General features: G+C 40.2%; 1 protein-coding gene and 1 long non-coding RNA gene across 12 annotated transcripts in view; one reads left to right on the forward strand and one right to left on the reverse strand.

Moving 5' to 3' along the window:
* SDCCAG8 (SHH signaling and ciliogenesis regulator SDCCAG8) overlaps window positions 1-17304 on the reverse strand; it is a 173101-nt gene that overhangs the window by 114072 nt on the left and 41725 nt on the right. For all 11 annotated transcript variants that reach the window (XR_013540465.1, XR_013540464.1, XM_072993154.2 and 8 more), the window contains one exon: window positions 3599-3741. Coding sequence is in view for 9 of the 11 variants with exons in the window: in XM_072993154.2 (XP_072849255.2) it covers window positions 3599-3741 (143 nt within the window). In the remaining 2 variants the exon portion in view is untranslated. The remainder of the gene's footprint in view (window positions 1-3598; window positions 3742-17304) is intronic.
* LOC144585873 (uncharacterized) lies at window positions 3737-13020 on the forward strand. The gene is made up of 2 exons (XR_013540468.1): window positions 3737-6177; window positions 8805-13020. It is a non-coding gene; the product is annotated as an uncharacterized LOC144585873 (long non-coding RNA).

Raw genomic sequence — 17304 nt, forward strand, 5'->3', positions numbered from 1 at the left:
TTTTCCTCTAGTAAGAAAAAAAGAGAACTTTCTGGACTACAATACCAACTGAAACACATAACTCTTCTCTGATTACAGAAGCAGAGCAGGCTTGAACCTTGTAATACTCAGATGGGAGGCTACCAAAGAAAACCAGAAATCTCCAGGCAGGACTATGAAGCTCTCCTTGAAACCTTAAAAGCTGTTGACAGCCAGAACTGAGAACACCAGGATAGATGGCCCAATGATTTGAATCATAGCAAGACAGCTTCCTAAAAAACAAAGAGAAAGATACAGAGTGCTACCAATGAAAGGTTATCATCTAGATCTCCCACACACTTAAGTGATGGGTCTTTCTGAGTCCTCAGAAAAACATGCCGTCTAGAAGCACCCTTGTCCTCTTCACTCTGTGATTTAGAAACAGCATGACTGAGATTCTCATGTATGAATACAGTACTAAACATACCACCAGATGACAAACATTGCACTCCACACACATTTTATTGTATGATTCTGAAAATACAATGCCCTCCAATTGCTGCAGAAATTATATAGTATTGTAGAAGAGGTAAGACCAGCATATGGTGAAAATGGGTGGTTCTTTCAATTACATGTAAAGCAGTCCGATATATATTATCAAATGGGCAAAAAGATGGTGCAGTGAACAAAACTGAAATAATTGTTACTTTTATTCATATGCATATAACAGTAGAAATCCACTAGGTCTTTGGAATTCAACAAATAAAATCCATAGAAGAATGAAATACAATTTGATTACAAATAAAACCTTAACAAGAATCTCAGAACTCTAAGAAAATTATAAACCCTATTCCCTGCTTCTGAAACAGCAGCATAAGTCACCCCATGAATATATTCTTGCAACTGAGTGCAAGAATGGGGCAGAACCAAGAGTTAAGTCTTGGCTCTCTGTATTTTAGGTTTAGAGTGAAATCCTACAAATCTTGTCAGACATAAGCATGCATTGGATTGCATCCTTATAGTATTAATGCAAATTACTAAGAAAATATTGTATAGTTTTCAAAATTGCAAAGAACAGGAAACAGCAATACTCATTTGCACTAGCAACAGCAGTTAATATTTATATCCTACTTGTTATCTGCAAAAGTGGATGAATCATGATAACAATAACACTGAATCTAAACTTCTTATGTGAAACAGAGCTGTTTCAGAATGCTAAGATGTCCAGTTTTATTTATTTTTAAGGAGGTGCATTTTTTAAAAAAACAATAAAATTATAGTGGCAGATGGACAACAAAGATAGGATATGTGGATTTTCATGTCCTTATTCTACAATTGATTTCAGATGCCACATATGCTCCTGTTTCACTTCTTCACTGAGAATGTTCAATTTCTGAAAAAAGAATATACCATAGAAATAAAAACAGGCAAGAAGAGTATGTTTGGTCTAGATATAAACAATGCATGTTAATAATCTACTAGCTGCAATAATTAAGTTATCTGCAGCCAGATGCAACATGAAAAGAACAAACATGAGGATACTAGGATATTACCTTCCTTTGCCTTTTGTAAATCAAGAACTGAATTTTCTACCTGGAGTGGCAGTAACATTATCTTCAAGATGGGTTCAAGTTTTGCAAAATTTAATCTCTGCTAGAAGGGTCAAACCTGGACATTTTATCTAAAATTGCAAACTATATACGAAAGCTGAGCTTTCTGTAAGTATGGGAAATGAAATTCTTCACAGAATATAAATATGAGTATTTTATATTATTTAAGCAGGACAAAGTCACATTTTAAAATTCTAACTCTAAACTATGTTTCTTAACCATAGCAGAACTAATTAAGAACACTACTTTTATTAACAAAATGATAAAATACTAGAATAGTTAAAATATTTGTCATGAATTATGCTTAAGAGAGAACCTAAATGCTATGATATAAAGAAACTACAATACTATTAAGAAACTGCAAGCAAACTATAGAAGTTCAAGTAATCACAAATAGGTCATAGTTCATCAGTCACTTTTTATACAGCATAGCAAAGAGGAAGAAACAAAAGGGTACTTAACTAAAATGAGGGATCAGTGGTATTGAAGTATTAAGGAGAGGCAGGGAGGGTAGAAGTACATAATAAGAGCAAGCGCAAAGGAGGGAAGTGAAGATGCTAAATGATCTTTATCAGGACAAATCAACAAATCTAGTTGTTAGAGCAATAGGACAAAACTGAGAAAATATCCACACTTTATGTTTTTAAAAAATCAGCTAGAAATGTAGGCATTATAACAATGAAAAGGTACAGGACAATTAAGATGATTATACCATTAGGAAAGAAAAAAAATCACTGCTGAACCTACTTTGTCTTCTGCAATAAAACATACAAAACACAATTCTATACAATGAAAAAAATATGCTTATGCAACACTTGAAGTGGTGTCTACCTATTAATTTTGGCAAATTGGAATCACATATCATTTGGATTCTCAGCTTAATTAATCTCTTAGTATACCTTAACAAGAGTGTGGAAGTTTTTCATAAAATCTCTCTACAGTTTGGATCTTCTCCAAGACACCACACAGTTTTATAACTTGTATGATTAGCCTTAGGAAGGCAATTGATAAAACATTTGGTTAACTATCACAACAAATCATTATAAAAGAAGTACTGCAAAATTCAAACTTTTGCTGTCTTAACAACTAACTCGAAACTTTTTTCCAAGTTCATTAACCTCTAGCATATTTGTTCTCTAAATACAGGCTGTGAGAAGGGTGTTTTTCTCCCCATCTGCTGCTATCCATGATCTATATTTACACTGTTTCTTTAAAAAAGAGGATAACATGATCACTTAAGCATAGTATGATCTCCCAAATGAACCACCTATATTTGTGTCCATGTGTGTATGCATGCACACACCCTGTAAATGTACACAGTTACACCTAAAACTAGATATCTAAATGCTTTCTGGCACACTTTTGAATCTGGAATTTCTCCTATTGCAGATAGGCTGCATGTCCCTGAAGACACCAAATAAAAGCAGGTTCAAGCTGCAGATTAATTAAAGTTAAGTAGCAGCGGTAAAATTATTGTATTTAGTGGGTTCAAGCATGCATAGCAGTAATACATTTAAGGAAAAAAATTGTCAACTTTAGAAAGCTTTTTGAGTAACTGCTTCTACAACACATGTTTCTAAAGATACAAAGGTTTTGCATATCATCTGTTTTTTCTCATAAAACTGCACATGCAGCCAACTGCAATGAGTAACTAGAAAAATGATTTTTTTGCCCCTTTTTTTTAAATTAACATGAAATAGGGAGCAATATGCAGTACAATCTAAATCATTCCTGAATGTGTGTCAAGGAATATTCAAATAGCAATTGTGTGTATATAACTTTTACAAACTACAATTCTTCTATGATGACATTAGCAACTTGCTTGTTTGAAAGAGTACTGAGGAACAGATCGTGCTTCACTGCTGTCATGTTTCCCATTATCTGGATGTTTTGTTCACTACCTCTTTGGTTTTGCTCCGCCTGGAAGCTTCAGCACTCAAGTCCATCTGTGACAATTATGGATAAAATGCAGGCAGAAAGTAGCAATACAAACTGAAAACTGATGTTAATGTGAATAGTATAAGATGTACCTGGTGACATGCAGTTGGTGCTCAGCTTTACCCAGCAATTCTGTTAGTTTCAGACATTCATCTTTAGCTCTTCCTGTATCCTGCTGTGCTTGTTCCAAGCGCTGTTTATATTCATTAAGCTCTACCTGTAATTTCTCCATTTCCTTAAAAATAGATATAGCAATATCTGGTTACAGCAGTTGAACAGAAGAAGAAGAAGCTATAACCATCACAATAATAGTATGTATTCATAGTGTATAAAATTAAAATACTTTATATTCTCCCCTTAACAAAATTTGATTTAAAAAGATGAGAAAGTCTGAGTAACAAAATTCATTTTAATCAATATTTTTCTGAAGTGCAATAATTTTTCCCAAAGTTGCACAAATACTTGCAGTATGCAAAAAAATCTAGCAGCTTCTGCAAGACCTTTAGAAGTGGTAATACTGCAACACTATATATGTATTTTTCTATGTTTTAAAATATTAATATTAACTCTCATCTTAAGGAAGTAATGGCTCTATTAAAGATTTTGTTCTGCTCTGTGGCCATAATAATTCAAGATGTTTATCTCAGTTTGTCCAATGCTAGTTCTGCAACAAAATGCACATGCATGCACATATAACACATATATATTATAAGGCATTTGTTTAAAATGAAATCCAAACATAATATGACAACCACCAAGTAAAGCCAAGACAACCTCATATCCCACACTATAGACATAAATATAAGCTCCCATCATTTTCTCAGGGGAAATATCTAAAGTGAACAGATGGGCTTTCTACCATCCCCTCAAGATAAATCAGCTAAGGTTCTGTCGGACCAACAAAAAAGCAAATTTTAACATGAAGGGACTTTTGCTGAAAATGGCCTCCATTTACCTGTCAGATATTTGAGTCTAGGGATTTCAGACAATATTTCAACTGCTAATCTTAGTTGTGTTCATAGGGTTAAAAAAATATCTGTTTGAATCCAAGTGTCCAAATGTAGCAGCTTTTAGGTTAAAAAAAAAACTCATTGATTTTATTCCAAAGTAATAATATCCTGCATTTTGAACACTAACCTGCAATATCTCCTTCTTAATATGAACCATATTTAGTACTTTTTAAAAAATCCAAACTGTAATTACTACTCCTAAATGCATTTAAGAAACATGAATAACTATTGAAAATTAGAAAGAAAAATACCCTGTTTTCCCGAAAATAAGACCTAACCTAAAAATAGGCCCTAGGATGATTTTTCAGGATGCTCGTAATATAAGTCCTATCCAAAAAATAAGCCCCAGTTAAATGAAACCCCGCCCTCCACCATTGTACAGCAACTAGAAGAAGATAACATGACTGTAAAATAAAACATCCCCTGAAAATAAGCCCTAATGTGTTTTTTGGAGCAAAAATTAATATAAGACCCTGTCTTATTTTCAGGGAAACACAGTAGATTTTAGTAAATAGCTTCACACCGTAAACTAAAGGCAGAGGACAAAAAAGCACCTCTGTACCTCCAAAACAGGTGATCCACAACTATAAATAGGCTTTCTATTCCCCAGCTACCCTTTTCTCAATAGGAAGGTGTGAGAATTGAAGGGAAGAAAAGCCCCATTAAAATTTTATTGTAAAGGAGAGAGAAAGAATAGTAAGTGGGGATAAACACATAAGTAATATTTGCATTGCATAAACAGTGAAAATTTATTGGCTACGACATGTTTTGCAAGTCGGTATATTCCATATATTTATTAAATATGTGCCTCTTAAACTAACAGATAGCATCATCAATTTAATAATGGGGCAGAAACAGTGAAATACTGACATTAACAAATAAACACCATGAAGACTAAGCATTAGCCTAAGAAAAAAGACATGTAGGAACTTTTTATGTTGAATGTGAATCACAGAATTCCTCAGTCAAAGATACCTCATCATCCAGGTTCATCTAAGGACATTTTTACATGAAAATAAAATGTATAGGAAGCATGCCTAGATGAAAATGGTTTTAAAACAAAGACCTGAACCTGGAATCTTTGGTAGATATTAATCTCACTAGGGCTTATTCCATAATCAAGGACAAGCTCTGTCACGCCGAATTCAATTACCTATGCAATAACCTTAACCCTGTATGTGCCCTCTTTCTGTTGGATTTTTTCCATCTCAGGATCATTCTCCCAAATATTTCCATTCCCTAGTAAACCCACATCTAAGAAGAGCTTTTATGTTAGCCCGTTTTAATATTTTTCCTTCAGCCACCCATGCCGGTCGATTTCTCAGTATCCCTTGTGAGAAAAGACTTTGCTTTTTTTTGTTTGTTTGTTTTTGGTTTAGAGACGCCTGACACCCTGGTTCATATGTACTGTTTCAATGCCCTGCTCATTCTCACCTCCGAATTTTTTTTCTAGAATCTTGGATCTCCTATTTTTCCAATTCTTCTGAGTCAATTCTTTCCATTTTCATGAGTGATAAATGTAATGCCCTGACCGCTGCTGTTGCAGGTTTCTTATCTGCAATTCTAAAATTGTCCCCTGCTTCTCTCTCCTAATTTGTAAAATTTTTGTAATTTTACTTCTATTTTGCTTGTGTTGTTGTAATTTGTAAATGCCATTAAAGGTTTCTCTTCAGTCTAAGCTTGAATTTTGCTATGAGAAGCCGATGACCAAAGGTGCAGTCAGCTCCAGGTCTTGTTTTTGCTGACTGTATAGAGCTTCTCCATCTTTGGCTGCAGAGAATATAATCAATCTGATTTCGATATTGCCCATCTGGTGATTTCCATGTATAGAGTCGCCTCTTGTGTTGTTGGAAAAGAGTGTTTGTGATGACCAGCTTATTCTCTTGACAAAACTCTATTAGCCTTTGTCCTGCTTCGTTCTGAACTCCAAGGCCAAACTTCCCTGTTGTTCCTTTTATCTCTTGGCTCCCTACTTTAGCATTCCAGTCCCCTAGAATGAGAAGAACATCTTTCTTTGGTGTCAGTTCTAGAAGGTGTTGTAAATCTTCATAGAATTGTTCAATTTCAGTCTCCTCAGCAATGCTGGTTGGTGCATAAACTTGGATTATTGTGATGTTGAATGGTCTGCCTTGGATTCGTATTGACATCATTCTATCATTTTTGAGATTGTATCCCATTACAGCTTTTCCCACTCTTTTGTTGACTATGAGGGCTACTCCATTCCTTCTACGGGATTAGGAAAAACCACTGGGCCACTCAGGTATAATCTAAACCAAATCCCTTATGAATACACAGTGGAAGTAAAGAACAGATTTAAGGAACTCGATTTGGTGGACAGAGTGCCTGAAGAACTATTGAGGAGGCCCATAACATTGTCCAGGAGGCAGCAACGAAAACCATCCCAAAGAAAAGGAAATGCAAGAAAGCAAAGTGGCTGTCCAACGAGGCCTTAGAAATAGCAGAGAGGAGAAGGGAAGCAAAATGCAAGGGAGATAGGGAAAGTTACAGAAACTTGAATGCAGACTTTCAAAGAATAGCAAGGAGAGACAAGAGGGCCTTCTTAAATGAACAATGCAAAGAAATAGAGGAAGATAACAGAAAAGGAAATACCAGAGATCTGTTCAGGAAAATTGGACATATTAGAGGAACATTTTGCGCAAAGATGAACATGATAAAAGACAAAAATGGAAGGGACCTAACAGAAGCAGAAGACGTCAAGAAGAGGTGGCAAGAATACACAGAGGAATTATATCAGAAAGATTTGGATATCCCGGACAACCCAGACAATGTAGTTGCTGACCTTGAGCCAGACATCCTGGAGAGCGAAGTCAAGTGGGCCTTAGAAAGCCTGGCTAACAACAAGGCCAGTGGAGGTGATGGCATTCCAGTTGAACTATTTAAAATCTTGAAAGATGATGCTGTTAAGGTGCTACATTCAATATGCCAGCAAGTTTGGAAAACTCAACAGTGGCCAGAGGATTGGAAAAGATCAGTCTACATCCCAATCTCAAAGAAAGGCAGTGCCAAAGAATGCTCCAACTACCGTACAATTGCACTCATTTCGCACGCTAGCAAGGTTATGCTCAAAATCCTACAAGGTAGGCTTCAGCAGTATGTGGACCGAGAACTCCCAGAAGTACAAGCTGGATTCCGAAGAGGCAGAGGAACTCGAGACCAAATTGCTAACTTGCGCTGGATTATGGAGAAAGCCAGAGAGTTCCAGAAAAATATCTACTTCTGCTTCATTTACTATGCGAAAGCCCTTGACTGTGTGGACCACAGCAAACTATGGCAAGTCCTAAAAGAAATGGGCGTGCCTGACCACTTTATCCATCTCCTGAGAAACCTATATGTGGGACAGGAAGCAACAGTTAGAACTGGTCATGGAACAACTGAGTGGTTCAAAATTGGGAAAGGAGTACGGCAAGGCTGTATATTGTCCCCCAGCTTGTTTAACTTATATGCAGAATACATCATGCGGAAGGCTGGACTGGAAGAAACCCAAGCCGGAATTAAGATTGCCGGAAGAAATATCAACAACCTCCGATACGCAGATGATACCACTCTGATGGCAGAAAGTGAGGAGGAATTAAAGAACCTTGTAATGAGAGTGAAAGAGGAGAGTGCAAAAAATGGTCTGAAACTCAACATCAAAAAAACTAAGATCATGGCCACTGGTCCCATCACCTCCTGGGAAATAGAAGGGGAAGAGATGGAGACAGCAGCCCTGAAATTAAAAGGCGCCTTCTTCTTGGGAGGAAAGCGATGACAAATCTTGACAGCATCTTGAAAAGCAGAGACATCACCTTGCCAACAAAAGTCCGAATAGTCAAAGCTATGGTTTTTCCTGTCGTGATGTATGGAAGTGAGAGCTGGACCATAAAGAAAGCTGACTGCCGAAGAATTGATGCCTTTGAATTGTGGTGCTGGAGGAGACTCTTGAGAATCCCCTGGACTGCAAGGAGAACAAACCTATCAGTTCTAAAGGAAATCAACCCTGAATGCTCACTTGAAGGACAGATTCTGAAGCTGAGGCTCCAGTACTTTGGCCATCTCATGAGAAGAAAAGAGTCCTTGGAAAAAACCTTGATGTTAGGAAGGTGTGATGGCAAGAGGAGAAGGGGACGACCGAGGATGAGATGGCTGGACAGTGTCTGCGAAGCAACCAACATGAACCTGACACAACTCCGGGAGGCAGTAGAAGACAGGAGGGCCTGGCGTGCTCTGGTCCATGGGGTCACGAAGAGTCGGACATGACTAAACGACTAAACACAAACACACATTAAAGGTTTCAGAATAGAACAGAACAAAGACCTGAGGAAGACAGAACAAAAATATTTAAAATATAAAATTTAATCTTTTTATTGGCTATGGTTGTTAATTAAAACAGCCATGATAGCTATGAACACAGCCTAGAAAACAAGAGCATAAATAACCCTACTGACTTCAATGAATGAGAATTGAATATGCTATTCTACTGAAATCCAAAGCATAAGTTTAGCAAGATTTTTCTCAATCTGGATATTCTTGTCTTGTGAAACTAAATATTTGTTAGAAATCAGTGACAAGTTTTCAACCTATAGCAATGGCTTGTAAGAAATAAGTAAATTTTTGAATAGTGGTTTGTTGACTATTATATAGAACAGATAAAAACTAGTATTTGTGTAAAATGATGTAAGACTTAAATTTAAGACTTAAATTTTCTCCTGCAACTCTATTAAAAGTTAACTCTGCATGCACAGACTGTCTCTTAAAACTGAACTTATGTCCCTAACAAGTATATAAAAAGCTATTATTTGCAAAGGAAAATACCTTCAATAGGCAAAACCCAATATAACAATGTACACAGTTTTACTTCAGGTGTGGACCAGAAACTCGGAAGTTACCATAGATGTCCTTCACAGATCCATCAGAGTGTCCTACTTTATGTATACTAACTACCTGATCTCTGCAATTGACTCAGTACTCTGAACTATGAATATTTAAGATAACTACAAATGGATTTATTATTCACCGGTTAGTCTTCACTCTACAAGATGTAAGAAAAGAAGGGAAGAGAAGGGGGGAAACATTAATAACAACAGAGAGAGATAATACATAAGGCTAGATAGATAGACAGAGACAAACAGATAGACAGTATTTCCATCATCAGATAAAGACCATGGATTCATTTCAGTCTAGTAGCTACAACCAGCCATTTCTTACGATTTAGATGGCTTACTTTTTTGTCTGCTGGGATTGGACAGGATAGTTATATACCTATATTATGGGGAACAAAGCAAAATATGCTGCTTATATACTACTCCATAGTCCTTAAAGCACTCTCTGGGTGGTTTAAAAGTTAATTATGCAGGCTACACTCCCCCCCCCCCCGGTGAGCTGGGTTCTCATTTTACTGACCTCAGAAGTATAGAAGGCTGAGTCAACCTTGAGCTGGCTACCTGAGATTGAACCCTGGGTCATGAGCACAGTTTTAGCTGCAATACAGCAGTTTAACCACAGCACCATGAGGTACTAATATGTCCATTAGTATCATATTCTATTTTTAACAGTACTTTTAAAAAAGTACAGCAACTATTGATTAGCAATTAATATTTAATTTAGGAATTTTATTTAGGAATTATTTGATAAATACTTCTTTTAACAAACAATACAATTTTGATTGCATTTACTCACAAGGAAATTAAATTTTTTTAAAATGGCAAGGGAAATTCTGGCCCATGAGCCTCATCCATCATGGAGAGGTTCTTCATTTAAGACTGTGCAGCGCTACTGACCAAACTTTAACCTTTACACAGGGCGTCAGGGAACTTTTTTACCTTTTAAAGGTAAAGGTAAAGGTTCCCCCTGAAAATTTTTGTCCAGTCGTGTTCGACTCTAGGGGGCGGTGCTCATCCCCGTTTCCAAGTCACAGAGCCAGCGTTTTTGTCCGAAGACAATCTTCCGTGGTCACATGGCCAGTTCAACTTAGACATGGAACGCTGTTACCTTCCCACCGAGGTGGCCCCTATTGATCTACTTGCATTTGCATGCTTTCAAACCGCTAGGTTGGCGGGAGCTGGGACAAGCAACGGGAGCTCACTCCGTCACGTGGATTCGATCTTACGACTGCTTGGTCTTCTGACCCTGCAGCACAGGCTTCTGTGGTTTAGCCCACAGCGCCACCACCTTTTACCCCCCAAAAATTTATACACGCCGACATTACACCCTTGATTCGAAAGGAAGGAAATCATACATTATTTGAATTAAAAATATTATTGAATCTACATAGGCTGTGTACCAAACTAGCAGGATGCACCAAATTTGATAAAGATGCGCACTATTTTTGCTGGAACACATTGCACTCCAGCCATGGTGTGGTATAGGGAGTAGTAAGGTGTCCAACGTGCCTAGCCAGTTACATTAAATTTTTGCTAGCTCGCAGAGGATTTAATCATCATCAGTAGCTACCAGACTGGTGCTAGCAATGACATGCTTGCTAGAGACAGCCAACACAGAATTGGGGAGGGGGCTTTCCCTACCACTTTAATCATTCTATGTGTGGTGTGCAAAAAAGAACAAACCAGGCTAAAGGCCATGCCACCCACCCTGGTGCCACAGCCCAATATCAAAGGACCAGTGTGCTTTTTTTTATCATCATCAATGGAAAACTCAGCAGTGGCCAGGGGACTGGAAAAGATCAGTCTACATCCCAATCCCAAAGAAGGGCAGTGCCAGAGAATGCTCCAAGTACCGAACAATTGCACTCATTTCACACGCTAGCAAGGTTATGCTCAAAATCCTACGAGGCAGGCTTCAGCAGTATGTGGACCAAGAACTCCCAGAAGTACAAGCTGGATTCTGAAGGGGCAGAGTAACTAGAGACCAAATGTCTAACATGTGCTGGATTATGGAGAAATCCAGAGAGTTCCAGAAAAACATCTACTTCTGCTTCATTGACTACTCAAAAGCATGGCAGAAAGTGAGGAGGAATTAAAGAACCTCTTAATGAGGGTGAAAGAGGAGAGTGCAAAAAATGGTCTGAAGCTCAACATCAAAACAACTCATATCATGGCCACTGAAGGGGCAGATATGGAGGCAGTGACCGATTTTACTTTCTTGGGCTCTATGATCACTGCAGAGAGTGAGAGCAGCCACGAAATTCAAAGATGCCTGCTTCTTGGAAGGAAAGCAATGATAAACCTAAACAGCACCTTAAAAAGCCACCCTTGCCCCCGCCTTAATTCAAAGTTTCTCTTTTGCTTGTCTGTTCATTTTCAGAGTTTGAGTCTCTCTCTCTCTTACACACACACACACACACACACACACACACACACACACACACACACACACACACACACACACACACCCATCCATCCACCCTCCCTCGCTCCATTTCCTCCCTCCCTCCATTTTGTACATTTAAATAAGCTTGATGAAGTCCTCGGTCTCTCGCACTTTCTTCCCTCCTTCCCTTGATTGCTCCTTGATTCTTTCCCTCCTCCTGCTTCTTTGCAGTCATTTCTGGAGGAAGCAGTCATTCAGAAGCACTGGATTGATTGATTGCCCAGGGCTAATCCACATCTGTAACCAATCAAGGAGGCTTATCTCCAATCTCTAAAAGAAGGGAGGATTTACGAGTTCCCTGCTGCAACCAAGGAAGTAACAGGGAGAGATGGCTTAAAATTTGAGGTTTGGCTGCAGAGGGTGGGGGTGGGAAGGAGGGTGGGGGTTAGGGGGATAGCACTCTGCTCATTACCCCCAGGATTTTCACCTTTATCCCATTTGGGGTAATTTACCCGTGTTCTCCGACCTATGCTTTACACAGACCACAGTCCTTCTCTAGGTCCTTCCCAGGAGTTACCCTGAAAAGAGTCATCACTATCACCAGTCGCTGATTGGAGATATCAGCAATTCCCATCTTAGTTTTACTCCTCCTTCTGCCCTGTGCAGGAGATAGGAGGAAAAAAAGCTAGTATTGTCAGCTGGTAATGAATGCACCAGCTAAATTTCAGTCAGGAATTGGCAGAATATGCTTCATTCTTCCTCTTTTCTACATGTGGGTTAGGCCAGCCACTGCCTGAAATGTTAGGTAGGAAAGCTCCTCTACACACTTTGGATGGAGACCTCTTGATGCTTCTGGGCTCCAGAGCTGGCATCCGCTACCCCCAAGAAAAGCAGCCCCAGCCCTACGACTTGTCCCCAAATAACTCTGCACAAACAAATAAGCATGCTTGTGGCTGCCATCCTACTCCCAGTTAGATGAAATTAAACTAAATAAATTCCTGAAAATATCAAACAGCCATCAGCAGAAACATTGGGGGAAAATTATCTGACTTATAAAAGTGCATAAACTTGTAAAATGAGACAAATAAATCTCTAAAATGTCAATTTAACAGTGTGGTGAGAGGAAGTACCTGCCTCTAAGCCACATATCACGATAATTTCACATTTTATGTTGTGCCTACTGGCCCCTGAAATTTTCATTGGTTATCCCACAAAAAAAAAAAAAAAGGAAAAGAAAAGGCTGGTCAACACTGTGAAGCTGATTGTTTTCAGTGATGGTGCCCACCCTTTGGAACACTCCCCTATGTAATTTCAAAAGCAGAAAACATATGGGAGAACCAGTGTGGTCCAGAGGATGGAGCGGCAACTCTTGGGGGTGTAGTGGCAATAGTAAGCCCCTCCTTGAACATCTCAAGTATCTCAAAAACCCTATAAGGATCACTGTAAGTCAAATGTGATTTGACAGCACATGACAACAAAATACATATTATTGCTTATTTTGTTGTCTGGTCCACATTTTTAGAACAAAAGCTGCCACATTTCAGTTTGAATAACCTGATGACTCCTTGCCCAGAAAGATCCACTTTATCCACTTTGCGGAGCTGCAGTGGTCTATCACGATCCCATCCTCCTCATCAAGTGTCTTGTCTTATTGTCTTGTGGGATTTGATGTATATCCAAGACAGAATACGGATTCTACTGCTCACATCACTGCTTAACAGATTCCCTTCCTAAGTGAAACAAACTGGTCTCAAAGGTTGCACTGGAGTTCCCCTCAACATGTTTTACTGGGCATTTCACCATCCATGCCAAGACCAGTTTGTCAGCAGTATTCAAAGACTTCACATCCTCCACAATAACTATTGGTCTGTCTCAAGTAGTACCTAGCCCCACACATGCTTCAAGACACATTCTGGACACTATATCTACAAGTTCCTTAATGCCTAGCAGCTATTCATTGTGGCAAGGTGGCCTCTGCAAGGTGGTAAATTCACAGATAACCAGCTATAGGTAAGTAACCCATCCTTCCTCTTCACATTCTCTGTGATTCACACACTTGGGCAACTAATAAGCTTAATTATTGGCTGGTGTGTTGTCACACCAGAACAGAGTATAGTACTGCATGGCCAAAGGAAGCATCCTGCTGGGTAAATATCTAGTCCATAGCACTTCACAAGGGTCATTTACTGAGACCATATTGCATCTCTACAAGCATGTCGAAGTTGTACATCCCTCAGGAAGGCTGATTGATGATGGGGCCACTGCCCTTTTGGAGTGACTTCTCAGGAACACTGGTAGTGGTGTTTTTGCTGTATCATAAAGCCATGTGTTTTGAGCAAATAGATGGTGATCTGGGTATAGAGGAGCTCTCTCCAGTTCTGTCATGGACAAACCAATCGGTAGAGCTGTTTAGAATCACAGGAACTCACATTGTCTATCATCATCATCATCATGCACTGTCAAGTCAATTCTGATTTACGGCAACCCTTTTTTCAGGATTTTCTAGGTAGAGAATACGCTTGAAGTGGTTTACCATTCCCTTCTTCTGGGGGCACAATGGTACTGTGCAGCTTGCCCAAAGCTACACAGGCTGGCACTACTCACAGGAAGCACACTTATGAATCAATTTCCTCTGGTTCTGCAACCAGGCACCTAAACTACTCAGCTATCTGGCCAGCCCTGAAGACTGTTTTAACTAAATGACCTTGGGGGAAATTTCCTGTTATCTCAGCAAGTAATTCTATAAAAGCCTGGTTGATCTCCAGAACAGAGGAATAAACAAGGCAGCAAACATGACTGTTCCTAATATATTTCCACCCATGGAGAGGAACCAACCTAGGTCTTGGCTTAACTACTGTTGTGTTGATAAAACAAGTGGGACAGAGACTGGAGTGAGAATGGTGGGAAGCTTGGAGTACAGATTAGAGCCCATTAGAAGCTCTACTTTGTGGCACTCCTGGCAGTAAAGAAATAATTTTTCTCTACCAGTACTGTATTGTTCAGCTATCCAGCAGGGCTGTTTCATCAAAGGGTTGTTACACAGTGATCCATGATAAGGGACTGTAGACTACTCAACAAGCTGTTGTAAACAATTTTTACATCACTTTGCAGACAAAATGACTGAAGTCCATTCTGACTTGGAAAATGTAATTAGCATAGTCCACTGTGGCTGGATCCTGCCTCCTCCCCGTCTTAGTCCACCACCTCAGCCAGCCAGCCAGCCGAGCCAGGAAGGAGGAACTACCACCACCACTGCCAGAGAGGAAGAGAGTGTAGCCATGGGCCTCCAGTGGCCCAGGAGCTGCACAGTGGGGAGCAAAGAGAGCTTGGCCTGGAGAGTGTAAGTGAAGGAAGGGCAGGCTAAGTGCAGAAGGTAACTGGAGGGTGCAAGTCAAGGGCAATGTGTCCCCCTCCTTTGAAAATTGCAGGACCCTCCAGAAAATACTTTGTGACCCCCTTGGGGGGGTCACGACTCACAGGTTGGGAACTCATATTCTACAGCAGTGGTCCCCAACCTTGGGCCTCCATATGTTCTTGGACTTCAACTCCCAGAAATCCTGGCCAGCAGAGGTGCTGGTGAAGGCTTCTGGGTGTTGTAGTCCAAGAACATCTGGAGGCCCAAGGTTGGGGACCACTGTTCTACAGGACAGGACTTGGAGGCACAGTGATACTGACTTAAATCCTGTTTCTTAGAATTAGATTAGACCTAGTGAATCAATGGAGAAATTGACTCAATGTTTAATGGGTCTACTCTAGTTGTGACTTATTACACTAAGCAATAGGATTTCAGACACTGCCTCCAATCCTTCCTGGAAAAACAAAATCAGGAGGTAGCGTTAGGGGATTTCTGTTTAACACCCTGGTTTCTCTCAGGGCTCTGCCTTGTCCACTATGCTATTGAAACTTCAAGGAGCAGTTGTCCTTATATATGCTAATAACATCCAACTACCGTATTTTTTGCACCATAAAACGCACTTTTTCTCCCAAAAAAACTGGGGGGGAAAGTGCATGCGTCTTATGGAGCGAATACTGTCCCCTCCATGCCACCATCGCTGGTTTCCCAGGCCTCCGGAGGCCTCAGCAGGCCCCGTGGGGGCCTCCCCCAGGCACCATCGCTGGCTTCCCAGGCCTCCGGAGGCCTCAGCAGGCCCCGTGGGGGCCTCCCCCAGGCACCATCGCTGGCTTCCCAGGCCTCCGGAGGCCTCAGCAGGCCCTGTGGGGGCCTCCCCCAGGCACCATCGCTGGCTTCCCAGGCCTCCGGAGGCCTCAGCAGGCCCCGTGGGGGCATCCCCCAGGCACCATCGCTGGCTTCCCAGGCCTCCGGAGGCCTCAGCAGGCCCCGTGGGGGCCTCCCCCAGGCACCATCGCTGGCTTCCCAGGCCTCCGGAGGCCTCAGCAGGCCCTGTGGGGAGTCCCCCACCACCACCATCGCTGGCTTCTGAGGACCTCCAGGAGGCTTTTGACCGGTAAGGTGCTGCTTTTTACTTTTTTAAAAAATGTTCTGGGTGGGTTTTGGAGGGTAGATTTGGGCTGGGGGTATGTTTCTATGTTGCTTTGTGTTTTGGTGATTTTTTTGCAGTCCCAGCATGAGACTTGCTCTGTTTATTTATTTTTACTTCATTTTTTGGTATTTAAAAATTAGTTGCTTCTTTTTACTTTTTAAAAAATGTTCTGGGTGGGTTTTGGAGGGTAGATTTGGGCTGGGGGGCATGTTTCTATGTTGCTTTGTTTTTTGGTAAGTTTTTTTTTGCCAGTCCCAGTGTGGGACTTGCTCTGTTTACATATTTTTATTTTATTTTAATTTTCAGTATTTAAAAATTAAGTGTGTCTTAACGTCCGGTGCGTCTTATGGAGCGAAAAATACGGTATATATTTTGTTTTCACCTAAATCTTTTTTTGGTTCTAGACCAGAAACTGTCTTGAATGTACAAACTGAAGCTTAATGAAAGCAACACAGAGGTTCTACATGTTACACAGTCCACTTGAGCACTTCATTATTTTCCTAGTAATGTTGTGACTTACAGAAGCTGTGACCCCACATGTGAGGACCACTGGAATAACTGTAGTGTAGTTTTCAGTGTTGTACTACAACTATGCAGTTTTAGGTTCAAATTCTCCCTCAATCATGAAAGTCAGTGAATGACTTGGGCCAACCACACAGAGTCAGTCTGACTCACAAAGTTATTTATTGTGAGGATAAAGTGAGGGGAAGATGAGCCACATTCTCCCCCTCATTCAATACATACAGTATACAGAAACGAAATACATATAGTAGGTCTGTGTTGCTATGCAAGTCCAAACCTTGGTGGATAACCAAGAAATTGGGATGCTGTGCTGAGGCTGTTGTGACCGAGGTCAAACAGAATCACCTATTTGGTCATACATTTTAGTTAGTTCCCTTCCTTGATTCTCTCTCCATGCTTCTTATTTCCCTTGGGGCAAACAGGGGTCTAATAAACAGATTTACGTTTAAATGCTCTACCACTGTTTTTGAATTTATAACCAAAATCTGGGACATCTAA

This window comes from Pogona vitticeps, chromosome 1 (genome assembly GCF_051106095.1).
Source record: "Pogona vitticeps strain Pit_001003342236 chromosome 1, PviZW2.1, whole genome shotgun sequence".
Lineage (NCBI taxonomy): Eukaryota > Metazoa > Chordata > Lepidosauria > Squamata > Agamidae > Pogona > Pogona vitticeps.